Source organism: Xenopus laevis, chromosome 4S, assembly GCF_017654675.1.
Source record: "Xenopus laevis strain J_2021 chromosome 4S, Xenopus_laevis_v10.1, whole genome shotgun sequence".
NCBI classification, from domain to species: Eukaryota; Metazoa; Chordata; class Amphibia; order Anura; family Pipidae; genus Xenopus; species Xenopus laevis.
Genome location: NC_054378.1, coordinates 26,634,139 through 26,661,342, shown reverse-complemented (window position 1 = coordinate 26,661,342; position 27,204 = coordinate 26,634,139). Strand labels below are relative to the sequence as shown.

At 38.9% G+C, this 27,204-nt stretch overlaps 1 protein-coding gene across 1 annotated transcript in view; it reads right to left on the bottom strand.

Annotated features, from left to right (window-relative positions):
* Positions 1-27,204, bottom strand: part of slc6a2.S (solute carrier family 6 member 2 S homeolog) — a 214,093-nt gene that overhangs the window by 52,590 nt on the left and 134,299 nt on the right. The window contains exons 9-10 of the mRNA XM_018260422.2: positions 19,366-19,478; positions 15,108-15,236 (exon numbers count right to left, since the gene is read on the bottom strand). Coding sequence (XP_018115911.1) covers positions 15,108-15,236; positions 19,366-19,478 — 242 coding nt within the window. The remainder of the gene's footprint in view (positions 1-15,107; positions 15,237-19,365; positions 19,479-27,204) is intronic.

Below are 27,204 nucleotides of genomic sequence, written 5' to 3'. Positions count from 1 at the left end.
GCCACGCAGTCATTTAACAAGGGTGCATAGAATCAACTTCAATGATGAATTATTTGAAAGAGAATCGTCACAAATGATACAAAAATTTGTGGACAGGGGGTATAATAAAAAAAATTTGATAGAGATAAATAAGGAAATATTCAACACACCCAGACAGGTTACTTTACAAAAAAAGAGGCAGAAACAACACGGTATAAAGTAGAATACCCTTTATTACCACTTATGATACTAATGCTTGTGGATAGGGTAAGATAGCACTATACAATCATTATGGTTTAACTACTGAGGCTTTTTGATATATTTGTGGGACTCACACATATAAGAAGAACGGCACCTACACGTTACATACATCATATGATGAAATAAACGTGCAGGGGACCTCCCCGCTACACTTGCCGTTTGTGTTTGGTAAACTTTTTTGGATTCACAGAAGCAGAGGACAGAGCAGAGCTTCATGTCCTGCTGGACATATGACTATGAAGATTTTCATTCATCCAGGTCATGGTATATCTAGTATAGGTAAATCTAAAAACAACTGGAGTAATCAATGAAGACGTTTCACTACTCATCCGAGCATTTTATTCAATTCAACTGAAGTTCTCGGCATATAAACTCTTCCACTAATCCAATTACAATGGCACATTGTAATTTTTCAAAGAGGTGTCGATGGCCCCCACCTCTGTTTAGACACCACCTGTCTGCTACATACAATGCTGTTCTAACATCTGTACCCCGGCGGTTTCAGAACGCTTCACACATCCATTAATGCAACTCTCACAAGTAGCACCTCTTTCTAGGAGTTGCATGACACATTGGATAATCCTATCACAGTAACTACACAGAATCTACACCTCTGTGAATTTCTTCAGATGTCACCTCTTTGAAGAGTTACAATGTGCCATTGTGATTGGATTAGTCGAAGAGTTTATATGCCGACAATTTCCCACACCAGTCAGTTGAACTGAAGAAGCTGCTCAGATGAGTAGTAAAACCTCTTCATTGATTACTCAGCAAGTCCAGTTGTTTTTATTTATTTATTTATTTATTTTTTAGATTTACCTATACTAGATATGTCCTGCTGGACAGCTATTCTACAGAAGAGATAATCTGTTTTGTTATCTAGAGACTGGGTGTTTGCATGAAGATGATGTAGAGGGCAAGTCTTCCTTTTTTCAAAAGCAGTTGCAGCCTTCTCATTTGGCCACCTTTTTCCTTGTTTCCTGAGTTTTGGCTTGTATATGTAAAGTGAACAGTTTGTACAGTCGTAAGGTGCATTTAGTAATTGTGAACCAATGTTGTCTATTCTTGCATATTTTCCACTGTAATTATGGGTTTTGAGCGTACCTGGAATTTGTACAATGCCACCTCCATATCCCATGGGACCCCTCAATGCCCTTTCAGGCTTGAAGTGAAGGTGATCCTGTACCAGAAATCCCTGGAGACCAAATCAAGCTGCCCCTGCAGTGGGCAAAACTGTCAGAGTGGACTCAGCCGCTACTGCAGTAGACCAGGCTGTTTGAAAGGGCTGGGCCATCCTTGCTATGAGCAAATCTGCAGGGAGAGGGCTGAGGCCCGGTACAGATGGAGAGGGCTGAGGCTTAGTGCAGGCCTGCAGGGGGGGAACACAACTCCCCTTCCTGTAGCAGGCAGCCTTGGCAACCCTGCCTGGGAGAGAGTGGATGGAATCTGCCATCTGGGGACCACAACTACACTTTGCCCAACAGCGGACTGTGCCATAGGAGCTCCCCTCCATGCAGCAGAGAACAGCGACACCTGTGCATCAGCCCCTTGCTGCATGCCCTTCGATGGAGAGTAGATCACTTCCCCAGCTGTCTCTCTCCACCTTGCCTCAATGCTGCTCTCTCTCAGTGAACACCCACACCTCCCAATGCCTGGTTCCAGATAGCCGCTGACACTTCCGCAGCCAGTGAGAAAACCCAATGCTACTATCACCATCCAGTTTATGGCCACCACATCTGCATCACTATCTGTCAGTGAGGCACTTCCTCCTCTCTTTCTGACCTCTCTGTGCCAATGTTCATCTTTTGCAGGTTTTGGGGGACAGAGTCTTTCTTCGGGGTGCCATTTCTGGAGTCAAGGGAGTTCTTTCCTGCTGTAAGATATGCATGCAATAAGAGTAAGTGTGTCCCTGTTGTTGCAATGTTGCACACTTGTCTTGGAACTCGGTGAAACATTATTATGATCATTATTCCTTACATGTTCACCAACACTAGTGCTAGAAATACATTTGGTATTACTAGCTGTCAGAAACATCCAAAAGACCTTCTTTGGATCTTTTAGCATATTCACAAACCTTATTCCATTTTCTACATGTCTACTCCATTAATCCATTAAAATGTGGCCTTATTGTGAAATCTTTTCTATTTGTAAAAGTAAATGATTTGAAGCAAGTATAATTTCCTTAGCAATCTTAAGTCTATCTGAAATCCCTAAACATAAAGCCTCACCCTCACTCTTCTCAGTGCTATCATTGTTAGTTCCTTTATTGCCTTTCTTTAATTCTGGAATATACATAATTATCCTCCATCTATAGTTATCATTAGATTTATTTGAAGTTAAGCTCACCATAAACGTTAAGATTTTTCTCTCCTTAACAACCATTTTTTATTGTGATCTGTCAAATTATTGTGAGGTTAGTGGGCACGAACAATCGTGCATCGAACGTTTTTTCGTTTGACACAAGATAAGACCAAGCTTATCTTGAAATGATCGCTTCAAGATAAGCTTGGTCATACGATAACGAAAAGATCTTTTAAAAATCTTTACATATATGGCTACCTTAAGGGCAGTGGCAGACAGGGTGATTTGTCGCCTGTGGCTATTTATGAGCGTCAGATTTCCCAAAAATGCCTCTGCATTTAAAATAATTGAAATCACTAGTACTATGACCAACATATCTTTAAGTCACCTGAAATTGCCTCTGGACTATTTCAAATGGAGAGGCATTTTCGGTTGATTTGTTGCCCACAGTTGCTCATAAATAGTTGTAACAACTCTTTAGCAAGTGTACTATGTGCCCCTTTACTCATTCCTTGTCCCTACTCTATTCTCACAACCCGTATATACAGTGGTGCTTGAAAGTTTGTTAAAATGCTAGTTAGTTAAAATGCTCTATATTTTTATATGCAGTGTAAAGCCTTCTGAAAAAAAATTATATTTTAACTCTCACATAAGGCATTATGAGCAGAGACGAGGGGTGTAGCTGAATGGTGACCTGATAGGACATGTCTCTCTATAGCCCCCGCTCCTAAGCAATAATTACCTACTTTTCTTTTGGCTGGAGACCCTACTGATGGTTGAAATGGACAAGGACAGCGAAAAGAAGCATCAAACCCCAATCAACCAAGCTCATCACAGTCCAAACTCCATTGGTACCTAGATTCTTTAAAGACCAGATAATGGCGAGCTATCACAGAGACAAAACAAGTTGGTGGATTGGCCGGCTCGTAGCCCCAGCCCAGCGTCATCACTTAATCTATCTCCATTATCACCAGCACAACCAGATTTACATGAAGTGATATTCTTATTACTGACAAAATCAGATCTGCAGGAAATGGCAAGCTCTATTAAAGCCAAAGCCAAATTAAAGTCATGAAAGATACGCTAAGAGAAATCGGAGAGAAGCTGGAGGAAATGGAGGCCCAAACCATTGCCAATATGCTGGCCATTAAGAGATCTACAGAATGGACTAACGATCACCTCACATTCATCTACAGGTATGGGATCTGTTATGTGGAAACCCGTTATACAGAAAGCTCTGACTAACGGAATGGATGTCTCCCATAGACTCCATTATAATGAAATAATCCACATTTTTAAAAATTTCTCTTTTTTCTGTAATAATAAAACAGTACCTTGTACTTGAGCAAAACTAAGATATAATTAACCCTTATTGGAAGCAAAACGAGCCTATTGGGTTTATTTAATGTTTACATGATTTTCTAGTAGATTTGGCGTATGAAGATCCAAATTACGGAAAGATCCATTATCCGGAAAACCCCAGGTCCTCTAGCATTCTAGATAACAGGTCCCATACCTGTACCTTCTATGGTGGCATTTACTGTAGAAGATCTTGACGATTGCAGACGCTAAAGCAACATCTGCATACGTGGCATCCCCAAGACGGTCAAACCTGCAGAGATCGAAACAGCACTGCAGGGAATCTTCAACACCATACTAGATTGTCCTCAGGACAAGGCCATCAAATTTGAGAGCTACAGGCATGCCACAGAAAAGGCCCAAAGATAATTTATGCTGCTTACACATAAGCTTAAAGAGACAATTATGCAAAAGACAAGCGCAGCAGGCCAGCTCTCATATGCAGACAAAAATATAGATATATACCAGGACTTAGCATGGCTTACCTTCCAGCAAAGATGCACCCTTTGGCCTCTTACAACAATGTTGCAAGAGAGAGGAATAAGATACAGATGGGGATACCTATTTGCCTTTATAGCCCAAAAAGTGGTGTTACACCCTGAAAAAACAAAATGAGCTTCAGCAATTTTGTCTTAATATTGGTATACCGCCCATGGGTCTCGCAGAATGGAGAATGCTGGGGTACAACGGGACAACTTGCCTGTGCCACAGGTCCAGGAATGGGCAATTTTATATTGCTCTATTGGTTAAAGGAAAACTATACCCCCCAAACAATATAGGTCTCTATAAGAAGATATTGCATAAAACAGCTCATATGTAAAATCCTGCTTCATGTAAATAAACCATTTTCATAATAATATGCTTTTCTAGTAGTATGTGCCATTGGGTAATCATAAATAAAAAATTGCCAGTTTAAATAATAAGGGCAGCCCCTGGGATCGTAGGATTCACTGTACTCACAAACATACCAACAAACTATACATGTTAGGTCACATGAGCCAATTAACAGACAGAGTTGTGTCTTTTGCTTCCACACTTCTTCCTGTTACAGTTAGAGTTGAAGTATTTCTGGTCAGGTGATCTCTGAGGCAGCACACAGACCATCACGAAATGGTGGCTCAAGGCAAGCGATGTAAAAGGGCAATACTTACTTAAATATATATTCCAGTTTGTTGAGATTCTTTAATATGCCACTTAATATGATATGAACTATCTGTTGATTAAGTGTTCATTTTGGGGGTATAGTTTTCCTTTAATGTATCCCACCTAGACACTTAAAGGAGAATGAAAGGCTTAAATTAAGTAAGCTTTATCAGAAAGGTCTATATTAATACACCAGTAAACCCTCAAAGAAATGCAGCTCTGAGTCCTCTCTCAAATGAAACACAGCATTTCTTTCCTTCTATTGTGTACACATGAACTTCTGTATCAGACTTCCTGTTTTCATCTTAAACCTCCAGGGCAGGGCTTGAGCATGCTTAGTTTGCTCCTCTCTCCCTTTTCTCCCTCCCTCCTCCCCTCCCTGCTGTAATCTGAGCTCAGAGCTGTAAGTGAGCAGGGAGAGACTCAGTCAGGAAGTGATGTTACACCATGCTTATATGGAAGCTTCTATCCTAAAAAAACAGCGACAGTGTCTAGAGCTGTTTACTCAGGTATGGTAAAGCATTCTGCAGAATAAATATAGCGTTCTAGCTTGCACTATTGTGGCTAATCTGTTGGCAATAAATGTCTTGGAGCTTTCCTTCTCCTTTAACGGTACCAGTATGCAAATTGCGGTAAACTTGGAATACTTATACAGATGGAAAGTTTTGATTTGAAAGACACCGTTACTCCCCAAGACCATAGCACCACCATAGCCACGGGGACAAAAAGGGAACTTCCCTTAAGAATTTAATTACCCACAGCAGTAGAAGATACATCCCCAGGATTAGGTCTCCTATACAGAACATAATCAGGTTAAACACATATTGTAAAGCTAAGGGAGCTTAGATATGTTTATGAATTTACTTTTCCACAACTCACCCTACTGGGTCTACATAACTATACCACATACCCCACCCAATTTATTCACTTCTAGCACTTCCTCTCTAAATGCCTGGGGAAGTGGCGGATTGCTATATACCGACACTTTATCTCGGGAAGACACTAAAGGTATATTAAAGTGGTACACCCATTTTCCAAATGAGCAATACCTTAAGTGCCACTTATGGTTATGTTTTATTTGGTCTTTGGTCAACAACACAGCAAACTTGTATCATACAAGATAATGCTGGCATGGAATGGGAGTGTAGCGAGTAAAATCATGAGCTTTTCTCTGTAACACACTCAAATGGCTAAGATACATGTCCATGTAAGAGGCCTCAATACTTTTTGTAAGCACTGCAGGGAATCTTTCACACCATACAAGATCAAAAAGCTACCACCCAATTTCAATAATAAATGTAGACACAAAGTTATATTCCAAAGTTTTAGCAAACCAATTTTAAATCCTAATAGCCATCTTTATCCACCCAGAGCAAGTGTAAGGGAAACAACTCACCGACGCCATTCCTCAATCCAAGATAGCGGCGCCCTGTCCTCCCACATGGTTCTTCCTGGTCACAGCACTGTGACATCAGCTCCTTCTGGCCAGCCGATTGGATGCCAGTGCCGGAATGGACGTTAGCATTTGAACGCCAGAATAAACACTCCAGCGTCAACGTCATGATGTAATCACATCCAATTTTGGAGCCAAACGAGGCTTATTTAAAGGAGCATGAAGACTGCAACATTGGCCAAATATAGGTTTCGCTTTGTGCATTCCTGCATGTGATTCTAGTATTGTTATATTAATTCCTGTGTACCGACCTTTGCCTGTTTAAACGTTTTGAACCTATTCTGCCTGGATTGACCTCTTTGCCTGGACTCTGACCATTCTATTGCCAAACCCTTTTTTACCTTGAACTTTGTTTGTTGAACTGCCTCCTCCTTGGTCCACACTCCATACTGAGCCTTCGGGCCCTTACAGCAAATAGGCTTTGTCCCCAAAAGAGAAGCTCACGGCAACACCCTGCAGCTATACAGCATCATGAACTACTGTAAGAGGAACACAGTCCCATTAGCCTTATTATCATCGATGCGTAGAAGGCTTTTGATCGTGTAACGTGGGCCTTTATTTTTAAATCTCTCTCCTGGTTGGGATTAGGCCCCAATTTCATATGCAGCATTCAAAGCCTCTATACAAACCCAAAAGATAGCATTAGGGTTCATTCTCTGGTTCTTTTGCTATCAGCAGTGGGACCATACAGGGATGTATGCTGTCCCCACTTCTATAAATTCATAACATTGGAACCTTTCCTGCACAAAGTGAGACTGTACCCACGCTACAAAGAATTCTTGAGATAAGGCATTAAAATACTTCTAAGTTATTCGTATCAGTATTACAACAAGCGACAGCAATACAACTGGAGGTGCTTCCGTGGTTAGATAAATGCAATCGACCTCTTCAAAACCCAATAAACTCTGTTATCGCAATGATACTGAACACATGAGATAATCTAAGGTACAAATAGAAACTATTGAACATTAATTCTAGAGTAACTCCAATATTATATAATAACAATTTTATCTGATGTACTATGGGCATTCCAACTTATGAATGGCAGACAACTTAAAAAATTGGAGAACATACTTACACCAGAGAGGATCACATCACTCGATTGACTACAGTTTTGTGAAATCCAACACCTCCTTTCAACAGAAGGAACGTTAAGTTACAGGAAATTACCAGATACACCTTTTGACGGCCTCAACCGGTCTTCCCCACAAAATTTCTTTTGCTATACAAAATTCTCTCAGAAACTCAGACGCCTCCCATGAGCATTTATAGATGTAAATGGGCAACAGAACTCAACACCAAATTTTCACATGATGAATGGTCCTCTATCACAGAAAAAACTCTCCAAATGGCAACCTGAACAAAGCTACAGGAACACAATTATAAAATCTTGACATAATGGTTCCCACAAAGCTATTCAAGATTTACCCAGGTCTTCCAGACAACTGTTGGGGAGATGTGGACAGGCGAAAGGGACACTTACTCACATTATGTGAGACTGCCCTAAGATAACGCCATACTTGTCAGCAGTCAAACAGTTACTATCTACCTTTACCAATTTGACAATCACTGATTCGGCTGCCATCTTTCTACTGCATAACAACCCAATGCCCATAGCTCAATATAAACGATCGATCATCTCAACCCTGATCAACGTGGCTACAACATTAATCCCCAGATACTGGAGATCAGATCAGATTCCCTCAACTAAGGAATGGGCTCTCAAAATACAAGAAATACAAAAATTCGAGAGATTAAAAGTCACCAGTGGATAAGAAACCGTGGATAACAAAGGAAAAGTTTAGACAGAAGTAGTGCCACTGGCTCCTTTTTATAGATTCACAAGAATATGCAGCCCTGATTACCTAGATTCTATAATACGCTGTGAAACCTGACTACCTCACTGACAATCCAAGACTTATAGAGTACAGTACATTTATACAACCAGTGGACTTCCTTCCTGCCAAATATCCTTTTTTATCTGTAATACTTCAATATAAGGTGACAATATAAAGTAAATGATATATCACACTAAGTGAGAACGGAGAGCCAGACCATTTTAGTTACTTGTTTATTTAAAGTATATTGTTGTTATCACTTTATGCTTGTCTTCTCTCTTTTTCTTTTATTTTCCTATTATCTTTCCTATTATCATCTCGCAAAACAAGTCTATAGTAATGGAACAAAAGCAGTGCACAGATTTTCATGTTACTGTTAAGTGGCCTATTTTAGGATGCTGTATGTACATAATACTGTGTAGTGAATCATATGTTGCGAATGTACAAAATAAAGAATTTATTAAAAAAAAAATATGGGCAGAGACATGCAAATCCTTCCTTTATGTCCCTTGGCTAACTATGTATCTAGAACTGCTGGTTTTATTGCACAGATGCAGCCTAATATCTCAGAACCATATTTCCAAACTTGCAGAAAGCCTGTTTTGATCTTGTTAGATCTCATCAGTCCAAAATATTGGAACATGACTTCTGAGTTGTTTCATTTGTTTAAATTGGTTTTCTTTATCTACTTTTAGAGATAAAGATGATGATTTAGGTCACATTCATATAAAAATACAGGTAATTGTAAAATGTTCACAAATTTTCAATCACTGCTGTACACTACCTCTCCTCCTAGCCACACTTTTCCCCAGCACAGTGGCTCTTCTTCCACTGAAGTACAATCCATTACCTTCCCTGCATGGAATTTATAGTTCTGCACAATTTAGTATCATCAGCAAAAATAGAAACGGTACTTTCAATGCTGACCTCCAGGACATTAATAAACAAGTTGGAAAGCAAAGGACCATCTACAGAGCCCTGTGGTACTTCATTAACAACACTGGTCCAATTAGAAAATGTTACATTTACCACCACTCTTTGTGAACTATCTTTTAGCCAGTTCTCTTTCCAGGTACAAATTGTCACGGTCGGCACCCAACACCAGAACAAATGCCAAGCACCCTGGTCTCAGCTCGTGCTTCACCTGTAGTGTGACCGCCTTTGGCCTTGGGAGGAGCCCTCAGCTACTTGAATGCTACCAGGACTTAAACGAGAGATGCAAGGCCAGATGTTCTGGATAGGCAGAGGGGCACCACTGTTAGCGAGAGTCTTTGGGCTGAAGGTTGTAGTACAAGGCGTTAGGCAATAGAGTAGTCAGATCAGGCCGGGTCGGGGCAGGCAGAGAATAAATGTAGTCAGGCAGGCAAGGGTCAAACCAGGAAGTCAATCAGAAGGGTTAAGCAGAAGAAATAGTCGGTATTCAGGCAAAGGTCAGGATCCAGAGGTCAGAATAGTCAAAAAGCCAGGCAGGGGTCACAACAGTAATCAAAACAGGTTCAAAACAGGATATCAAATTTCGTGCCATTGCGAGCGCGCACTAAGGAGCAGCGACCGAGCAGAAAGAGGCACCCTAGACCACCAGGGTGAGTTCCTTTTATTGCACAAATACTATGTTCCAGGCCAACGTTCCTTAATTTAACCAATAACCTTCTGTATGGCACTGTATTGAATGCTTTAGCAAAGTCTAAGTAGATTGCATCCACTGCTCACCTTCTCATAAAAAATTTATTTAGTCTGGCAAGATCTATTAAACATAAAACCATGTTGGCACAGACTCATGGTATTATTATTTGCAATGAAGACAAGAATCTTATCCCTTAATGCCCCTTCAAATAGGGGCACCACATTAGGAATTTTTCCAGTATCTAAGCTCTATGACAGACCTCACTGAATTCTGAAAAATTAAGTAAAGAGGTCTGGCACTAAGCTCGTTTAGTACCCTGGGATGAATGCCATCTAATTCTGGACCTTTGTTTATCTTTAACATTCTTGTCTCTTTGGAATTTCTTTGTGCATGGACCAAACATCATTAGTTGTATTACTGGAATTGGAACTATTAAGAAGGAAACCTCTGTTAGCTGGTTCCTCATTTGTGTAGACATATGAAAAATAACAGTTCAGAATCTCTGCTTTTTCTATATTCTCATATATTCTCTATTCTCAACTGACCCCCTCTGATATTAAGGATCCAACCCCCTTCCTGCTTAATTTTTTTTTACTATTTCCGTATTTAAAAAATAATTTTGGATTTGTTTTACTCCTTACCTGCTTTTTGCATGATTTATTGTACCTTGTACCTGACATTTTAGCTGCCCCAGCTAACTTGAATGCCTTATAAGAATGTATTTTCTTACCCACCTCAACACCAACACTTCTATCAAACCACAAAGGTTTTCTTTTGAAACAATGTTTCTTGTATACAAGAATGCACTGGCATGTATATTTTTAAGCAGCATTTTAACGACATCCAATTTTACTGTATTCAACCCTGTGAAAAGCCTTCTCCAGTTAATATGTTGCAGAGATGCCCTTATACTGGCAAAGATTCGACAACTAAAATGTTGTGGTTTTAGTTACTCCCTTATAGAGTTGCCTCTGCAACATAATGTCAAAGGAGACCATGTTATGATCACTGTTCCCTAAATGCTCACACACACAAATGCTAGAAATTAGTTTGGTATTACCAGTTATTACAAGGTCCAAAATAAAGTCATTCCTACGAGGTTCTTAAATGAGCTGAAATAAAAAGTATTTTTCTGACTTGGCAACCACATTACCCCAGTCAATATCTGAATAATTAACCCTTTGCCTGCCAGCTGTTTTGTCCTAAATGCGAACCTCTACTGCCAAGCAGTTTTTAGATATTTTGTCACTTTAAGGGCCTTTCATGGGGGGGGGGTCTTTTAGTTTACATTATATATATTGTTTTTTTCAAGACAACCTGAGCTTTCAAAATATGCAAGAATTTTGGTGTAATTCTACTTAAGCTTCTAAGTGTTTCATAAAATGAAAAAAATCATGTTACACAAAGAACAATCACATATATGAGAAACATAATTTATTTTATGTACGAGAACACAGCCGATCTGGAAAAGTCTATGTCTCCTAAAAGCGGCAATACCAAATATTTATAGTTTTATGGAGATTTCTCACGTATAGATCAAAATCTACAAGCAGTACACTAACAAATTTCTAAAGCACTGCTCCACAAAACGGCATACTTTTGATTTCAAGGCCAAACATTCCACTAACAGTAGGTTTACCCTAGAAAAGTACCCATTATTAGAAATAACAGATTTTGGAGAATCAAAAATAGGTAAATATAGCTATGTACTCCAAACTACCAAGTTGCAATTCTTTCCTAAATTTTTTTTATAGAAATTGGTGAATTTTTTGAAAAATTACCTCAAACCTCATTACCTTCCAATCTACAGCATCATATCTCCCACACATCATTAGGTACCAATGTAAAACACCCTAAATATGATTGCTAGGAGTCCACTGAACAGTTTGATGCCCAATATGTATAGGTTTACCTAAGCAGTTCTGTAATTCCAGATACTGCAAAATAAACACATTTACATAGTTTTGGGGGGGGGGGCGAGGGCAAAGGTAGAAAAAATTTAATTCATCCCAGAAAAACATATATTTTCGGAATGTACCTATTCCCCCGAATCCAAATTGGGTATGCATGTCTTTCTACTCCAAAGCACCAAGTTGCAAACCTTTCCTAAGTTTGGCAATTTTGGTGACATTTCCAAAAATCACCTCAAAATTTCCACCCTGCAGCATCATATTTCCAACATACTTTTATTTATCAAGACAAATATCAAAGCCTGTGGTCCTCTGAACAGTTTTATGCCCAATATGTATAGGTTTACCTAAGCATGTAGCATATAGGGGCCCCAAAATGAAGACCCCCCCCATATTGTCTTTCATTACAGGTACTGCAAAATCAATACATTTATATAGTTTTGGGTGGGGGGGTCAAAGGTAAAAAAAACATGTGTACCCCAGAAAACCATACATTTTCGGAAAGTACACATTCCCCCCGAATCCAAATTGGGTATGCATGTCTACCAAAGCACCAAGCCACAAACCTTTTCTAAATTTGGCGATTTTGGTGACATTTCCAAAAATCACCTCAAAACTTCCAACCTGCAGCATAGTATTTCCCACATACTATTAGGCATCAAGATAAATCACTCCAAATATGAAAGCCTGGGGTCCTCTGAAAAGTTTGATGCCCAATATGTATAGCTTTACCTAAGCACATGGCATACAGGGGCCCAAAAATGAAGACCCCCCCATATGGTCTCTCATTTCAGGTACTCAAAAATCAACACATTTACATAGTTTTGGAGGGGCAAAGGTAGAAAAAAGTATGTTCATCCCAGAAAACCATATATTTTTGGAAAGTACACATTCCCCCGAATCCAAATTGCATATGTATGTCTTTCTACTCTAAAGCACCATGCCGCAAACCTTTCCTAAATTTGGTGATTTTTGTGACATTTCCAAAAATCACCTCAAAATTTCCACCCTGCAGCATCATATTCCCCACATAGTTTTAGGTATCAAGACAAATCACCCGAAATATGAAAGCCTGGGGTCCTCTGAACCCAATATGTATAGGTTTACCAAAGCACGTGGCATATAGGGGCCCCAAAATGAAGACGCCCCCCATATGGTCTGTCATTTATACTGCAAAATCAACACATTAACATTGTTTTGGGGGAGGGGGGCAAAGGTAGAAAACAATATGTTCACCCCATAAAACCATATATTTTCGGAAAGTACACATTCCCCTGAATCTCAATTGGGTATGCATGTCTTTCACTCCAAAGCACCAAGCCGCAAACCTTTCCTAAATTTGGTGATTTTTGTGACATTTCCAAAAATCACATCAAAATTTCCACTCTGCAGCATCGTTTTTCCCCACATACTTTTAGGTATCAAGACAAATCACCACAAATATAAAAGCCTGGGGTCCTCTGAACAGTTTGATGCCTAATAAGTATAGGTTTACCAAAGCATGTGGCATATAGGGGCCCGAAAATGAAGACCCCCCATATGGTCTGTCATTTCAGGTACTGTAAAATCAATACATGTACATTTTTGGGGGGGGGGGCAAAGGTAGAATAAAGTACATTCTTTGTAGCCTTTTGCCCAGTCCCAATCCATCTGTTCCTCCTAAAAAGGGTGTAACCATTTAAATTCACAGCCAAGTCACATGTCTCATCCCACCAGGTCTCAGTCTCAGTGATACCAATGATGTCATAATTTTTAGAGCATGCAGTTAACTCGAGCTCTCTCATTGTACCTGACAAACTCATTTGCCAGCATACAGCAGATGCTACTACTTTCCCCTTTGAAATGTACATTACTTAATGGAGAATTAGTGTTAGCTTTTTTCCTTGTAACAGAGGGGTCTCCTTAGCTGATAAACAGTATGCCCCCCTCCCTTCTCCCCCATGACCCCTTACTAATCCCACTGCCCAACCTACCCTAGTTTCCCCAGAATTTTTTTTAGCTCACCCACTCCCCCTTACCTAGTTTAAACACTCCTCCAGCTTTTTAGCCATTCTTTCCCCTAGCACAGTGGACCCCCCCTTCCATTGAGGTGCGATTGGTCATGACTAAATAGGTTGCACCCAAGGAAAAATCAGCTCAGGGTTCTAGGAACCCAAACCCTTCCTTCCTAAACCAAGAGTTAGGCATACATTAAGCTCACTCTTTAAGGTCTTCCGTCTACTATTTATTTTGTCATTAGTACCAATATACACAAACCCAGGTGGGTCATGCCCAGCCCCACCCAATAATTTGTCTACCCGATCAACCACATGCCAAACCCTGGCACCAGAAAGACAGCAAACTGTTGGTTGTAGAGATCCGGACAACAGATTACCCTATCCACTTTCCTAATAACTGAATCCCCTACATCCACAATCTGTTTAGGCCTGACTCTGCTCTCCTCATTGTTTTCAAACTTTTCAGATGGTGCAGTTCTCAGCTCACCTCCTACCATATATTCTTTGTATCGCCTGTCCTGAATCACCTACAGCTTGACTGAGATTCACTTTGCTCTGCTTTCTATCACCCTCCAGGTAGAGTAGTGTCCAACTAGGTGTTTGTCTGCACCTCTTTAAAGCAACAGTTCTGCATACCATTGCAGTGCCAGTAGATAGTTAAACATTTGTTCCTTAGACAAACCTCTGCTGTCTAGATCATGCACCATAAAACCACATTTCTAAGATACAAATACACATCTTCCAAGCACTGTGTAACTGTATTAATATACATACAAATCATAATCCATTAATCCGCATTAATCCATTAGGGGGCGATTTATTTATAAATGCAACAAACCTCCCTTATTCTCAGTAATAGTTCTTCATCTAAAGAGGCACATATTCCATAAGTATGGACCTTAGGTCTGCATAAGTATGTTTTGTCTCCACAAAATGTTCTGATCCATTGTCTTTACCTATTTTGTAATATACATTACTTGCCTCCACCTTGAACATAGTAGCTTCTACATTAAAGAGACCACAATAGCAGGAGAGCAGGTACAACAAAAATTTGGACAAACAAGTATAATATCTATATATTGTAATTGTCAGTGCCAGTAAAGGTGATAGAGAAAGAGAATATTTGCCTATGACATAAGGGACATACAATAGTACAAGTTATAAATAGTCCAAAATAGTTTACTGAATGACATATTAATATATTTTATAAAATATTAAAATGTGCTCAAAAATGCTACCCACATTAGTTATACACAAGAGAGCAAATAGAAATGTGATGACAGCCACAAGTAAGGTAAACAGTTTACGATGTCTTTTCAGGATACTGAAATCATCTGCAAGCCCAGTAATAACAGCCTCCATGCCTCCCATCTGAAAAAGAAAAGCACAAAAGTCAACTAAAGCTGTTTTTGTAAAGCTGGTATTAGAGTAGATCATAGATAAACCTGGTACATATCTATGGTTTTGGGTCCCACTCAATCCATAATTTTAGAATACACACAAAATTTCACCACCGTTAGTGAGCTGTAGGCTCTGCTGCTCTCAGACTGCCCCATGTTACTTCATTTGTGTTTGATCTGCCTGCATGTGCTCACACCCAGCAGAGGTCAGCCCAAATACACAAAAGGAGGCATCTTCTGGATGACCTCCACTGTGTGTGATAACACACGAGATGAATCGTCTTAGATTAATGAAGCAGTGGAGATTACAGTTGTGTGCCCAGAGGGGCACCTAGATCTTCTAAGTCCTAATGTAGCTTCACTGAGTTCACTCTGGATAGCAACTGATACAAACTGATGCAAAGAAAGCAATCACCGCTACTTATGCAAAAATCCACAAAGTGATATTTTTATTTTTTAATTGCATTTGTGGATAGGTGAGACTAGTATCAAGAAAATGCAAGGGACAGTTAAATTAATAATTCAATGCAAAATGTAGAAAAAAAAGCCAAACAAGAAAAAATAGGATTTGTATTGTCTTGGATTCACTTCTGACCCTTCCATGTCCAGGTTTAATTTTTACCTAACTATAAAAAGGGACATATTTTTAATGACAGGATGAAAACTGGTGAAGAAATGCAATTCCCACTGGTGCTTAAAATAATTCTGTCATGATTTTTATGGTTTAGTTTATATTAATAAAGTACACTGTGCACATGGCAAATTATTAATTTTGCCTTTTAAAATTTTATTCTTAAACCAATAAATGTATTTTTTGTTTTTGAAATATTGGTGTGTTGGCAGCCATTTTAGGTCATTTTGCCTAATCCAATGCTTTAAGAAACAGCCAGCTCAGCACAATGCATCTGTTTGCAGATAAGCTATTGTTTCTCATACTCAGTGTAACTGGAGGAATTCTGGATGGACATGGGTGTTTTACTATTGGGTGCTAATCTCATTTCTACCACTGGGCATCAGAGCATTTTTTTGCAAAGCAGGTGTCAGGGATCTTTTATTTTGATACTTTCCCATTGTTCTCTTCATAGGCTACTGGGGAGAGGGGGGATTGAGGGGGTTATATCACTTCAACCTGCATTGCAGAACACAAGTCACGTGTCTGTGGCATCTCAAAATTAAATCGAAAACTTTTTTTTTTTGAAAAGCAGATTGCAATAAAGGATTCTGCTGGAGGCGTTTAACTGATGCATTTTGTGAAAAAAATCCTTTAAATAAACTAGCCTTCACATCTAAAAATCATGATGAGGTTATAAAACCTCTGTATTTCTGGCATACTCACATAAGAATGAACAAATTGTTTAGATGTAGTTAGTAAAAGAAAATTGTGTAGCTTATGCAATTTTACTAAATAACCAATTGCTATATAAGTTTTTATATGCTGCATTTGTTTTCATGAATAACATTATAAATTGCATAAATTCCATGGCATACACATTAAATTGAATCGGTGCACAAAAGCTTTTGCATACAGATGTTACATACATACAAAAATTGGCATTCTGGAGCTTTATAAATAAGTGGTAATAACCAATGGTTGTGATGGCTCCTGCAAAGGTGCCCCCAGCACTTACCTTTCTTGTGCAGCAGGGGGTCAGTGTACATTGCTTTTGCAGAGAGCACAACTGCCCTCTCTTGCAATAGAAAAGCCAAATTTCTGGCCCATTGGCGTAGCTCCTTGGTCACCCCGAACTTTTTTGGATCACCTATTTCAGGTAGTGTGTGACCAGTTGCACTTATGATTCAAGTGAATGGGAATGTCTCTGCAGCAGATAGCAGCAAATTATTCTCTACAAAGGGTAGCAGTGTTCTAAAAGCACTGTGTGTGTGCTATACCCTTAAAGCTCAGAATCAAATATGATGGCCCTTGGCAGAAGAATACAAATCTTGATTATCCTATACATTTTTTTAATGAGCTGCCATACTATCAGGTCTTTTTTATAGGTATTATACACATCATGGCCTGTTTATATAAAGCAAGACTACTACGGGGGTACATCTATGTGTGTGCAACTGGTTATCCAGAAAGCTCTAGACTAGTGGATGCCCATTTCCCATAGACTCCATATTAATTAAATAATTCACAAACAGGTTCCTTTTTCTCTGATATAATAAAACAATACTTTGTACTTGATCAGAACTAACTAATCCTTTTTGGGCACAAATGATTAGTTAGTTATGCTCAAGGTTTAGATGACTTTTAAATATATATACATCCAAATGTTTGCACTCTGAGCCAGTCTTTGATTACTCTGGGTGCTTGGTCAAATACTGCATATATATTATCAATGCAGCCCAAATAATTCCATCCAGGATGCAGCATCCTTGCAAAAGGATATTGACAAACTGGCAGTCTGGGCAGCTAAGTGGCAAATGAGATTCAATGTTGATAAATGTCGAAAAAAGATTTAATAATATAATATAATGTCTAAGAAATTCTTGGAGAGAGAATATCCCTTTAAGTTGGTACACAAAATATAAGAAAATGGACCATTGAATTGGATAGAAATGAAATGCTATCTGGGCAAAAAAGTGAAAAGACAACTAAAAAATTATTTTGGTGATATGTATTATGTGAGCCATTATGGGGTAGCCACAAGTCACATGCAGCATTGTGTAATGAAACACTGGCTGATAGAATCTAGTGATGAAAGTTTGTCTAGAAAACTGCCCTCTAGGCACGTACAGGTAAAAAGTATGAAATTAAGCAGAGGATGACATGTACCACCACTATGCTTGTTTACATTATAAAATGTCCCTGTGGCCTTGTCTATTGTGGTAAAACAATAAGACCGCATTGGAATGCATAGGGCTAGCATAAGGGCCGCATTAGACCCAGACACAAAGATGACAAGGGTAAGAAGAGGAGTAACAAACAAGATATTGATCAACAGTTGGTGATCAAGCATTGTGCAGAGGCCAGGCATAGTCCAACTGCCTTTAGATGCCGATTGAGCATGTTCCTGGTAAAGCTTGTGGTGGTGCAAAGGGAAGCCTGTTTGAACTATGAATTTGACTGTGTGGTACCAAAGGGGTTAAATGGCCAGTTGGTCCTAAGTTGCTTCTTAAATTGAACAAAGTTGGTTATCATGATTTATGGCCAAAACATGACAGAATAGGAAATGTTATATGATAGATTGTCACAATGTGAAAGATTAATATGACAATTGTAACAGAATCTTATTAAGATATTGTGTATATGTCGCTTCTGGTAAGAGAGTATATAATATGTATAAATTTGCAGGTTATACATGGATGGAATTTTACAGAATGGACTTTTTTCACTAATGAATATTCTTTCTTCACTCAACAGTGGCATTTTGTGGTGAGAATAGATATTGCATATAAAATGTTGTATGCACCACCAATAAACTAATTATGTTTGGTCTGGACATGCATGACGTTGTTTGGCGCCATTTTTCGAAATGGGAAGGGCTAGTATATAAATAGTCACTTGCACACTTGTATTTTGTCCTTGATAAAGGCCCTAATCAGGGCCGAAACATTGGATACACAAGTATGAATAAATAATATTGCTTCACTGATTTTGGAGTGCAGGTCTGGCTGAACAAGCAATCTTTCAGTAAAAAGTGTTATATTAGTGAAACTAAATAAAAGGAATATTTTATTTTAATATATTATTTATTTATTTAATATAACAATAATTTATTTGACTAATACTAAATTCTCAGTGCATATTACTATATATTTAGTTAAGTCGGGTTGAAAAAAGACTAGTCCATGAAGTCCATCAAGTTTAACCCCTCGAAATAAAACCCAGCATCCATACATACACAACCTGACACTGACCCCTGACACAACCTGACACTCACATAAACTATATATACCCATATCTATATACTAACTATAGCTTTTAGTATCACAATAGCCTTGGATATTATGCTTGCCCAAGAAATCATCCAAGCCACTCTGGGGCATGAGCACAGAAGTTAGGAGTAAATTGGAAAAAATATACATATAAATAACTATACATATACATGCTATGTAAATATTAAAACTGCTGTTTTATGAGAAAGATAACTTACAGCACTATCGATGCCTAGTGTTAGTAACATGATGAAAAAAACCACAGCCCAAAATGTCGATCCTGCAAGGGTAGAGATTGCCTCTGGGTATATTATAAAGACTAATCCAGCACCTGCCAAAAAAAATTATAATTCATTTATTATACAAAAATCAAGAATTTTAATTATGGAGTTTACAACAAATAAAATGCAGGTATGTTGTGTTTTTAGTAGCTGAAAATTCATACACATTAATTTCATTCTGGATTCTCTACATACTATATTCTTTTTAGTCCTACAATAACAGGGTCATGTATTAAAACTCGACTCAACCATACCCGAACACCCCTAAAGCAAACAGACAAGTTGGACCAGTGCAGGTAAACAATACATTATATTTTAATTACTTCAAAACACTTTTATTTTTTTTGATGTTACTGTCCCTTTACCAAATTTAAAAGTTTGGTGTAGACTTCCTTACGTGAAGTCCATGGGCAGTGACCTGTGCCATGTGGATGTCAAATATTCCATTTACCCAGGTGCAGGCCCAGATTTCCTTTCTGGCCACCCCTAGGCTGCGAAACATATTCCGCATGGTCCTAGCACCCCTGAGCTGCGGGTCCCAAGTGCTCCACAGAAAGTGGCTGGGCGCCATGCCACCCCTCACATTTTGCCGTCCAAGGCCTGGCCCTTTGTGGCCTCGCCACAAATCCTGGCCTGCCCAGGTGTAATTCAGGGTAGATTCTGGTTCCATAGCCTGTAAAAGGGAAGAAAACTTTCTCTTGGGACTTTGTTTTTGGGCTAAAAAGTCTGAGGCATGATACTTCAGTGAATGAAAAGCTAGGACACTAATGTATGAACAATATACCTTGTTGTGTAAGGAACCTCATGAATGAGTGATTCTAGTTTAAGCAGGTTTGTGCTCCACTGAGGAGGCATAAAAGTGGTGTTACTTTTCAAGGTAGCAACAGAGTAGGGAATTCAGAGTGGTAGGATTTGGAGACATCCTCTGAATATCGGGTATATTCACAAAGGCAGATAAATTTAAATCAATATTCAACCCAATAGAGCATTGTACCACAGTATTGTGGTTTTAAATCCAATAAGGTTCCCTAAATTGCTGCAATCTATCTCCACCTTTTAGTTTACCATGTATATGCTCCAAAACCACAAATTTCACAACATTATAATGACTTGTATAGTGCTGCAAAAAATGTCCCAGAATGCAATGGTTATTTTCTTTCCAATATTATATACATGTTTTGATACCATATTATACATCTCTATATTAGGTTGTTTTAATAAATTACTTCAGTATGTGAAAACAGGTATCCGAGGTGGGTACCTTTCCCTGTTACAGCTGCGGCCACTGCAGTGGCATTATAAAAGGAGGTAAATGTACCCATCCGAGTAAAGGTTTCCCTATAAAACTTCTTAATACAGAAGGGGTGGTCTACCTGATAAAATCTCCATGTGGGTTTGGCTATGTGGGCAGTGCCAGGCCAGGCCAGCTATACGCCCCAGGCAACCTGGCCGGCCAGTTCTGCCCCAGCAACAGCACTACGCAACCGCAACCGAGGGTGCAAAACACTTTGACTTCAGAGAGCGTACCCACTTTTCACTGAGGTAACACTTGCCGGACTAGGGGTAGGCTGCATATGAGGTATGTGTCTGGTGACTCCCAAGATTTGCGCCCTAGGCACATGCCTCTTCTGCCTATTCCTAGTTCCGACCCTGTATGTGGGTCAAACTGCAAGGGTCTTTAGAGTAAACTCAATGAGCATCAAAGAGTCCTCTGGAACTTTAAACCAGAAACAAATGCTGTTGATTTAAAGAGAGTAAAAAGAGAAGGTTACGAAAGAGACATTGTTAGCAAAACATTTCTTTATACAAAAACATACGGTATCCCAAATAAGATGGGAAATCCTTAAGAAAATGAGGGTACTGCCAGGTAAAGACATGAAGCTGGCACTTCTAAAAAGGGAATCTTTCTGGTTATGGAAAGTGGAAACTGTACATCCCAAAGCTTAATGAAAATTTTAGTTTGATTTGTTTTTTTTAAATATATAGTTTTAAGATGACACACTTTGTTTCTTTTTCACAGAAAATCTTGCCAGGGGGAATAATGAAAGATAGAGGTAATGGTAATGACCCGCTGGCTGTAAGTAGATCTTATGATTTTGCTTATTGAAAAAATGGTTATTTTGTATTGTTTTTTCTGCTATACTTCCTTGATAAAATATCAGGAAAAAGTTAACAGGAACATTGATATTAACTTGGACTATTAAATTGAACTTTGGACTTTAAACCGTGATATGGACTTTGTGTGTCAAACTTCAATTTGAAATTACAGTGGACCTTGGGGAATTATGGGTAATAGGGTGGGACTTTGTATGCCTTAAAGGGCAAGTAACACTAAAAATGGAAGTATTATTAGAGGGGGGAGGAATTGTTAGTGTTACTTGTGTTGTTGTAGCACTAATGTTTGTATCCTGTGGTCACAAGAAAAGGGGTAAGCTCCCCACCTGAAACAGATATAGGGGCAGATTCACTATAGGGCGAAGTGGCCGTTGCTTGCAAAAAGTCACCAGAAACCACATCCGCAGGAACATCCCCAATTCACTAACGAGCATAGAGGACAAAGAGCAAAAATTCGCCCTTTAGTGAATTTACCCCATGGTGTCTGTGCCACTCTTTCAAAAAATCTACATTAATAAATGACTTGGCATTTGTGATTTTAGGAAAATGTTTAAAAAAAATGTTTAAAAAAGAATGTTTAAAATGTTTATGGTTTCTAAAATCTCTAAAACACTAAAATCAAAGTTGGGGTATATTTATCAAAGAGTGAAGTTAAAGAGCATGAAAAACCGCCTCTCTCCATTAATTTCTATGGGATTGTTAAAGGTGTATTTATCAAAGGGTGAAAGTGAAAGTTCACCATACCCCCTTCAATTAAGTTGCCTGATATGTAGTATGTCATGTCATCTGCCTCTCCCTTTCATAATGTGCTGTGTGATGTCATCTGATCCTCCCTTATTGTGGTTGCTGAAGTCTGGAAAGGAAAGTGATTTGAAAAGAGAGGATTCCTGCAGAGAAGCAGAAGTTCAGTGAGAAGTTTTACACAGGAGTCTTTGTTCTGTGAGCAAAAAGTAGTACAACCCTGGTTGGCTGCAGGCCGGCTTCAACTCCAGCTACAAAGGTCATACCTCCCAACTGTCCTGTTTTTAGTAGGACAGTCCCTTTTTTGACAGCTCAATCTGCAATCCCTTATTTGTACTGGAAAGTCAAGTTTTTCTCTGCACTGAACAGCCAGAAAAAGAAATAAAGTTTCTAACTTTAATTGGCTTTTGGCAGAGAGCCCAGAACAGCCACAGCAGAAGATAAGATACATTTGTAACAATTCGAATGTATCTAGATAAGCAATCTAGATAAGAAATTAAGTAATTGTAACAATATAAGATAACAGGTCCCTTGGGAAAAGTTAGACAGCTTAAAGGGCAATTCACATTAGCAAAACTGTAATAACTGGGGAAAAAAAACACAGAAATATGTTCAAACTTTTATAACCTGCTAAATTTTGTAAAACGAACATGCTAATTAGGGGGTGTGGCCACAAAAATGGGCATGGTCAAAAAATTGCCACGCTATGTGCGGCAACTTTTTTGTCCCTCTTTTTATTTCCAAAATCTTGGGAGGTATGCAAAGGTGGTTTACTTTAAGGGCTATATATATAAACATTAATCAATTTTTTCATTAAAGAAGAAGGAAATCTACAGAGGTTGTTTATTACCAATAGATTAGCCACAATGGTGCACGCTATAACACTATTTATTCTGCAGAATGCTTTACCATACCTGAGTAGACAGCTCTAGAAATTCTCTCTGTTTGTTTAGGATACAGCTGCCATATTAGCTTGGGGTGACATCACGTCCTGCCTGAGTCTCTCCCTGCTTTCTCATAGATCTGGGCTCAGATTACAGCAGGGAGGGGAGGAGGTAGGGGGGGAAATGGAGGGGGGAGAGGGAGAGAGGAGCAAACTGACCATGTTCATGCCCTGCCCTTGAGGGTTTAAAGGAAAACTATACCCCCAAAATGAATACTTAAGCAACATATAGTTTATATCAAATTGAATGACATATTAAAGAATCTTACCAAACTGGAATATATATTTACATAAATATTGCCCTTTTACATCTCTTGCCTTGAACCACCATTTCGTGACTCTATCTGTGCTGCCTCAGAGATCACCTGACCAGAAATACTACAACACTAACTGTAACAGGAAGAAGTGAGGAAGCAAAAGGCAGAACTCTGTCTGTTAATTGGCTCATGTGACCTTACATGTGGTTTGTATGTGTACACAGTGAATCTTACGATCTCAGGGGGCGGCCCTTATTTTTTAAAATGGCAATTTTCTATTTATGATTACCCAATGGCACATACTACTAAAAAAGTATATTATTATGATAATGGTTCATTTACATGAAGCAGGGTTTTACACATGAGCTGTTTTACTCAGTATCTTTTAATAGAGACCTACATTGTTTGGGGGGTATAGTTTTCCTTTAAGTTGAAAGCAGGAAGTCTGATAAAGAAGCCCATGTATATACAATAGAAGGAAAGAAATTAGGTGTTTCTTTTGACAGTGGACTCAGAGCAGCATTACTTTGAGGGTTTACTGGTGTTTTTATATAGACCTTTTAGCTAAAGCTTACTTAATTTTAGCCTTTCCTTCTCCTTTAAGGGGCCTATTTATTAAACCTCAATCTTTTTTGGTCGAGTTTATAAAGGGGAAAGACTACATTTTTAGAGGAGGAAAACATTTTTTTTTCAAAATGTATTATGCTCTGAAGCTGGTAAAATTAGAATCCAAAAATACTCCAGCTAAAACCTGTCGAAATCATGTTGAAGTCAAAGGCAGATGGTCCCTTTAACAATTGGAACATGTTTTTTACCTTCAGGATTCTCTATAATTTCAGCTGTTTGTGCTGGTTTTCATTTGATATTCCTATAAGTTTGAGTTTTTGGGGAGACAACTCAATAAAGTCGACTTTGCAGAGTGATAATTTGCATGATTTAAATTGACTCTTGATTTTATTGCAACTTTTTCTTGCACCGATTTTAGAGAGAGTAGTTATTGTTATATTAAGCCGTTTCGGGTTTGGGAGTTTGGTTGAGTTTTTTTTTTTTACTAGAGTAAGGAAAAGTTAAGTTTTAGTAAATAGACCCAAAGTGTTACATAAAGATGGAAATTTTGGCCTCCACCACAGTCCCCCAGAGTGAAATTCTACTACAGACTATTTATTTGTATGGGATTTTTGGAAGCATATTTATTTATAGGTGAAAGTAACAGTTTACCCTTTGAAAAAATACATTTCCGAAAATCTCTGGGGTCCTCAAAGGGACATTTCAGTGGCGTAACTACCGGGGGAGCAGGGGGGTGCGATTGGGCCAGGGCCCGCACCCCCTCAGGGCCCCCCGGCAGCTCGCGCCACTGTTCTAATGTGGCCGTTTCTGGCCGTACGGAGGGGGGCGGGGCCCAGCTGCACGTCCCGCGCCAGGGCCCGCCCCCCTCTAGTTACGGCTCTGGGACATTTCAAGTTACCCTAACACATGTAATGCAACATTCAGTTGTTTTCAAACTTTACTATCTTCCTAAACCTCTGATATAATCCTCTCATCCTCCATGCTTGCTCAGATTTACACGGAGTTGGGGTTGCTGTTGGAGGATTTTTTGCTGACCTTGACTTGGCTGGGAAAGTTTTTCAAACAATGTTACTTTAAAGCTATACTGGCACATTCTTGTCAGATCCATAGGAATGTGTCAGTATTGCTGGGGAAATTTAGGCATTGTCTTTTTTCTTTAAAAAAATGTACCACTGACCAGGGGCTTGCCTGCCACGAGGCAAGCTGAGAAACTAGCCTACGGTGGCATTTCCCTCTAAGTTACCAGGGCAGCAAAAAGACATTGTGCTCTCTGCACTACTGATTCAGTGATGCGTTTAGAGGTCTGAATTGCTCCTGACTGCCATAGTTTAAGGTCCTGTTCAATTCTGTGGAGGCGGTGCAATCTTTCCATAGGCTCCAGAAGTGTTTTTATTTGTAATCCACATATGAAAGGATTGTGCTGCCTCCAGTCCAATTTGAATGAAGAAAACAGTGTAGTATCTGCTTCTCTCCTTCCCATCATTTTCTTTAAAGGTCAGCACTAACTAAAAGCTCAAGGGAAAGAGTATGATGGAAAAAGGAAAAAGATGAATTTTTTATAGTGTAGTATTTTACTGGGAGTTGTAGTTCCACAACCAAAATAATCTATTTGGTGCAGTTACCCTTTAAAATTCACCACAGGTGGCTATTGGATGGGTACTTACGAACGTTTAAATTTAACAAGTGCACATCACATTTGTTGGAGAATATAAAGTTGCAAGATATTTCTTCTAGGCTGGAAGAGGTTAAAAATGCGCAAAAATAGTGTAAAACTCTTAAATATCTAAAAAACCAATTGGTTACACTCACATTTTAGTAGTTAAAACCAGGCATATAGTCACTTATCCGTGCAAATCCGTACTGCTACAAGTCTTTTCCAGCAAATGCTGTTGGGGTCCCGACCAGCGTTTCCTCCACGATCAGCTTGCTGCTTGGTTGCTTTCTGGACGCTTGGATGTGACGTCTGCCAGCTATGCCTTACGCGTTTGAAACAAACAAACGTGATGTGCACTTGTTAAATTTAAACGTTCGTAAGTACCCATCCAATAGCCACCTGTGGTGAATTTTAAAGGGTAACTGCACCAAATAGATTATTTTGGTTGTGGAACTACAACTCCCAGTAAAATACTACACTATAAAAAATTCATCTTTTTCCTTTTTCCATCATACTCTTTCCCTTGAGATTTTAGTTAGCGCTGACCTTTAAAGAAAATTTTGGACTGTAGTTTTGTACTCGAGGAGAAACGAGGATCGTTGGGTCGGACAACCAAGGGAAAGACTCAGAGACTTTGGTCAACCAACTTTTTATAAGTTTTTATTTTTTATCTATATTTTTTTCTCTCCTTCCCATGCCAAACATTTGGCATTGTTGGGCTAGAGGTAGCATGGGGCCTTTTTAATCTGGAAAATAATAAAATCCTAAATTTTTGCAGGAATATTGACATGTTTCTATGGATTTTTATAGGAACTTGTCATCATAGGCAGAGGTGGATTTTGTGCTTGGGAAGGCTACTTAACCCATTCCATGCCAGGATGCCAATTTTTTTGTTTCTTCAAATTTACCCAATCCATCTTCTTTTCTTGCCTTTTGGCCCCCTCCCTCCATATTACGGTGTACTGACTTCATGTTTCCCTAACTTGATATGTATGCCATACTATTTCTTATTGTTTCCAGGCTGGTGGGCAAAGGCAGAAGGGAATTAAAGCAAAGGAATAAAAAAAAATGTACGTGGACACTTGCCCTGACACTTATAATCCAGGAACAGTTAATCACAGCAGCAGACACAGACTAAACTTGAGCTTTTTCACTTCAAAGTGCAAGTGCTGATACTGCCACTAGGTGATTGACTAGGCCACTGGAAAAAAAATCCACCCATGCTTGTCAAAATCATTTTAAGAATACTGCCCTGATGTTGCTGGACTACAGCTAAAACCGTGTTTTAAACTTTGGCAAACGTTTATAAATTAACATGTATTTATAAAGCAACAATTATTATATTGTTATTGCTTCTAAATAGCAGTGATAATATAGAATTAAGTTAATAAACAAGCCATGTGAGGATGTAGCTTCACAAATAAGGCCTCATAGTATCTAAGTAGTTATAAAAAGAAAGAAGTAACTGTATTTATAAATCACTACATATTATGCAGCAC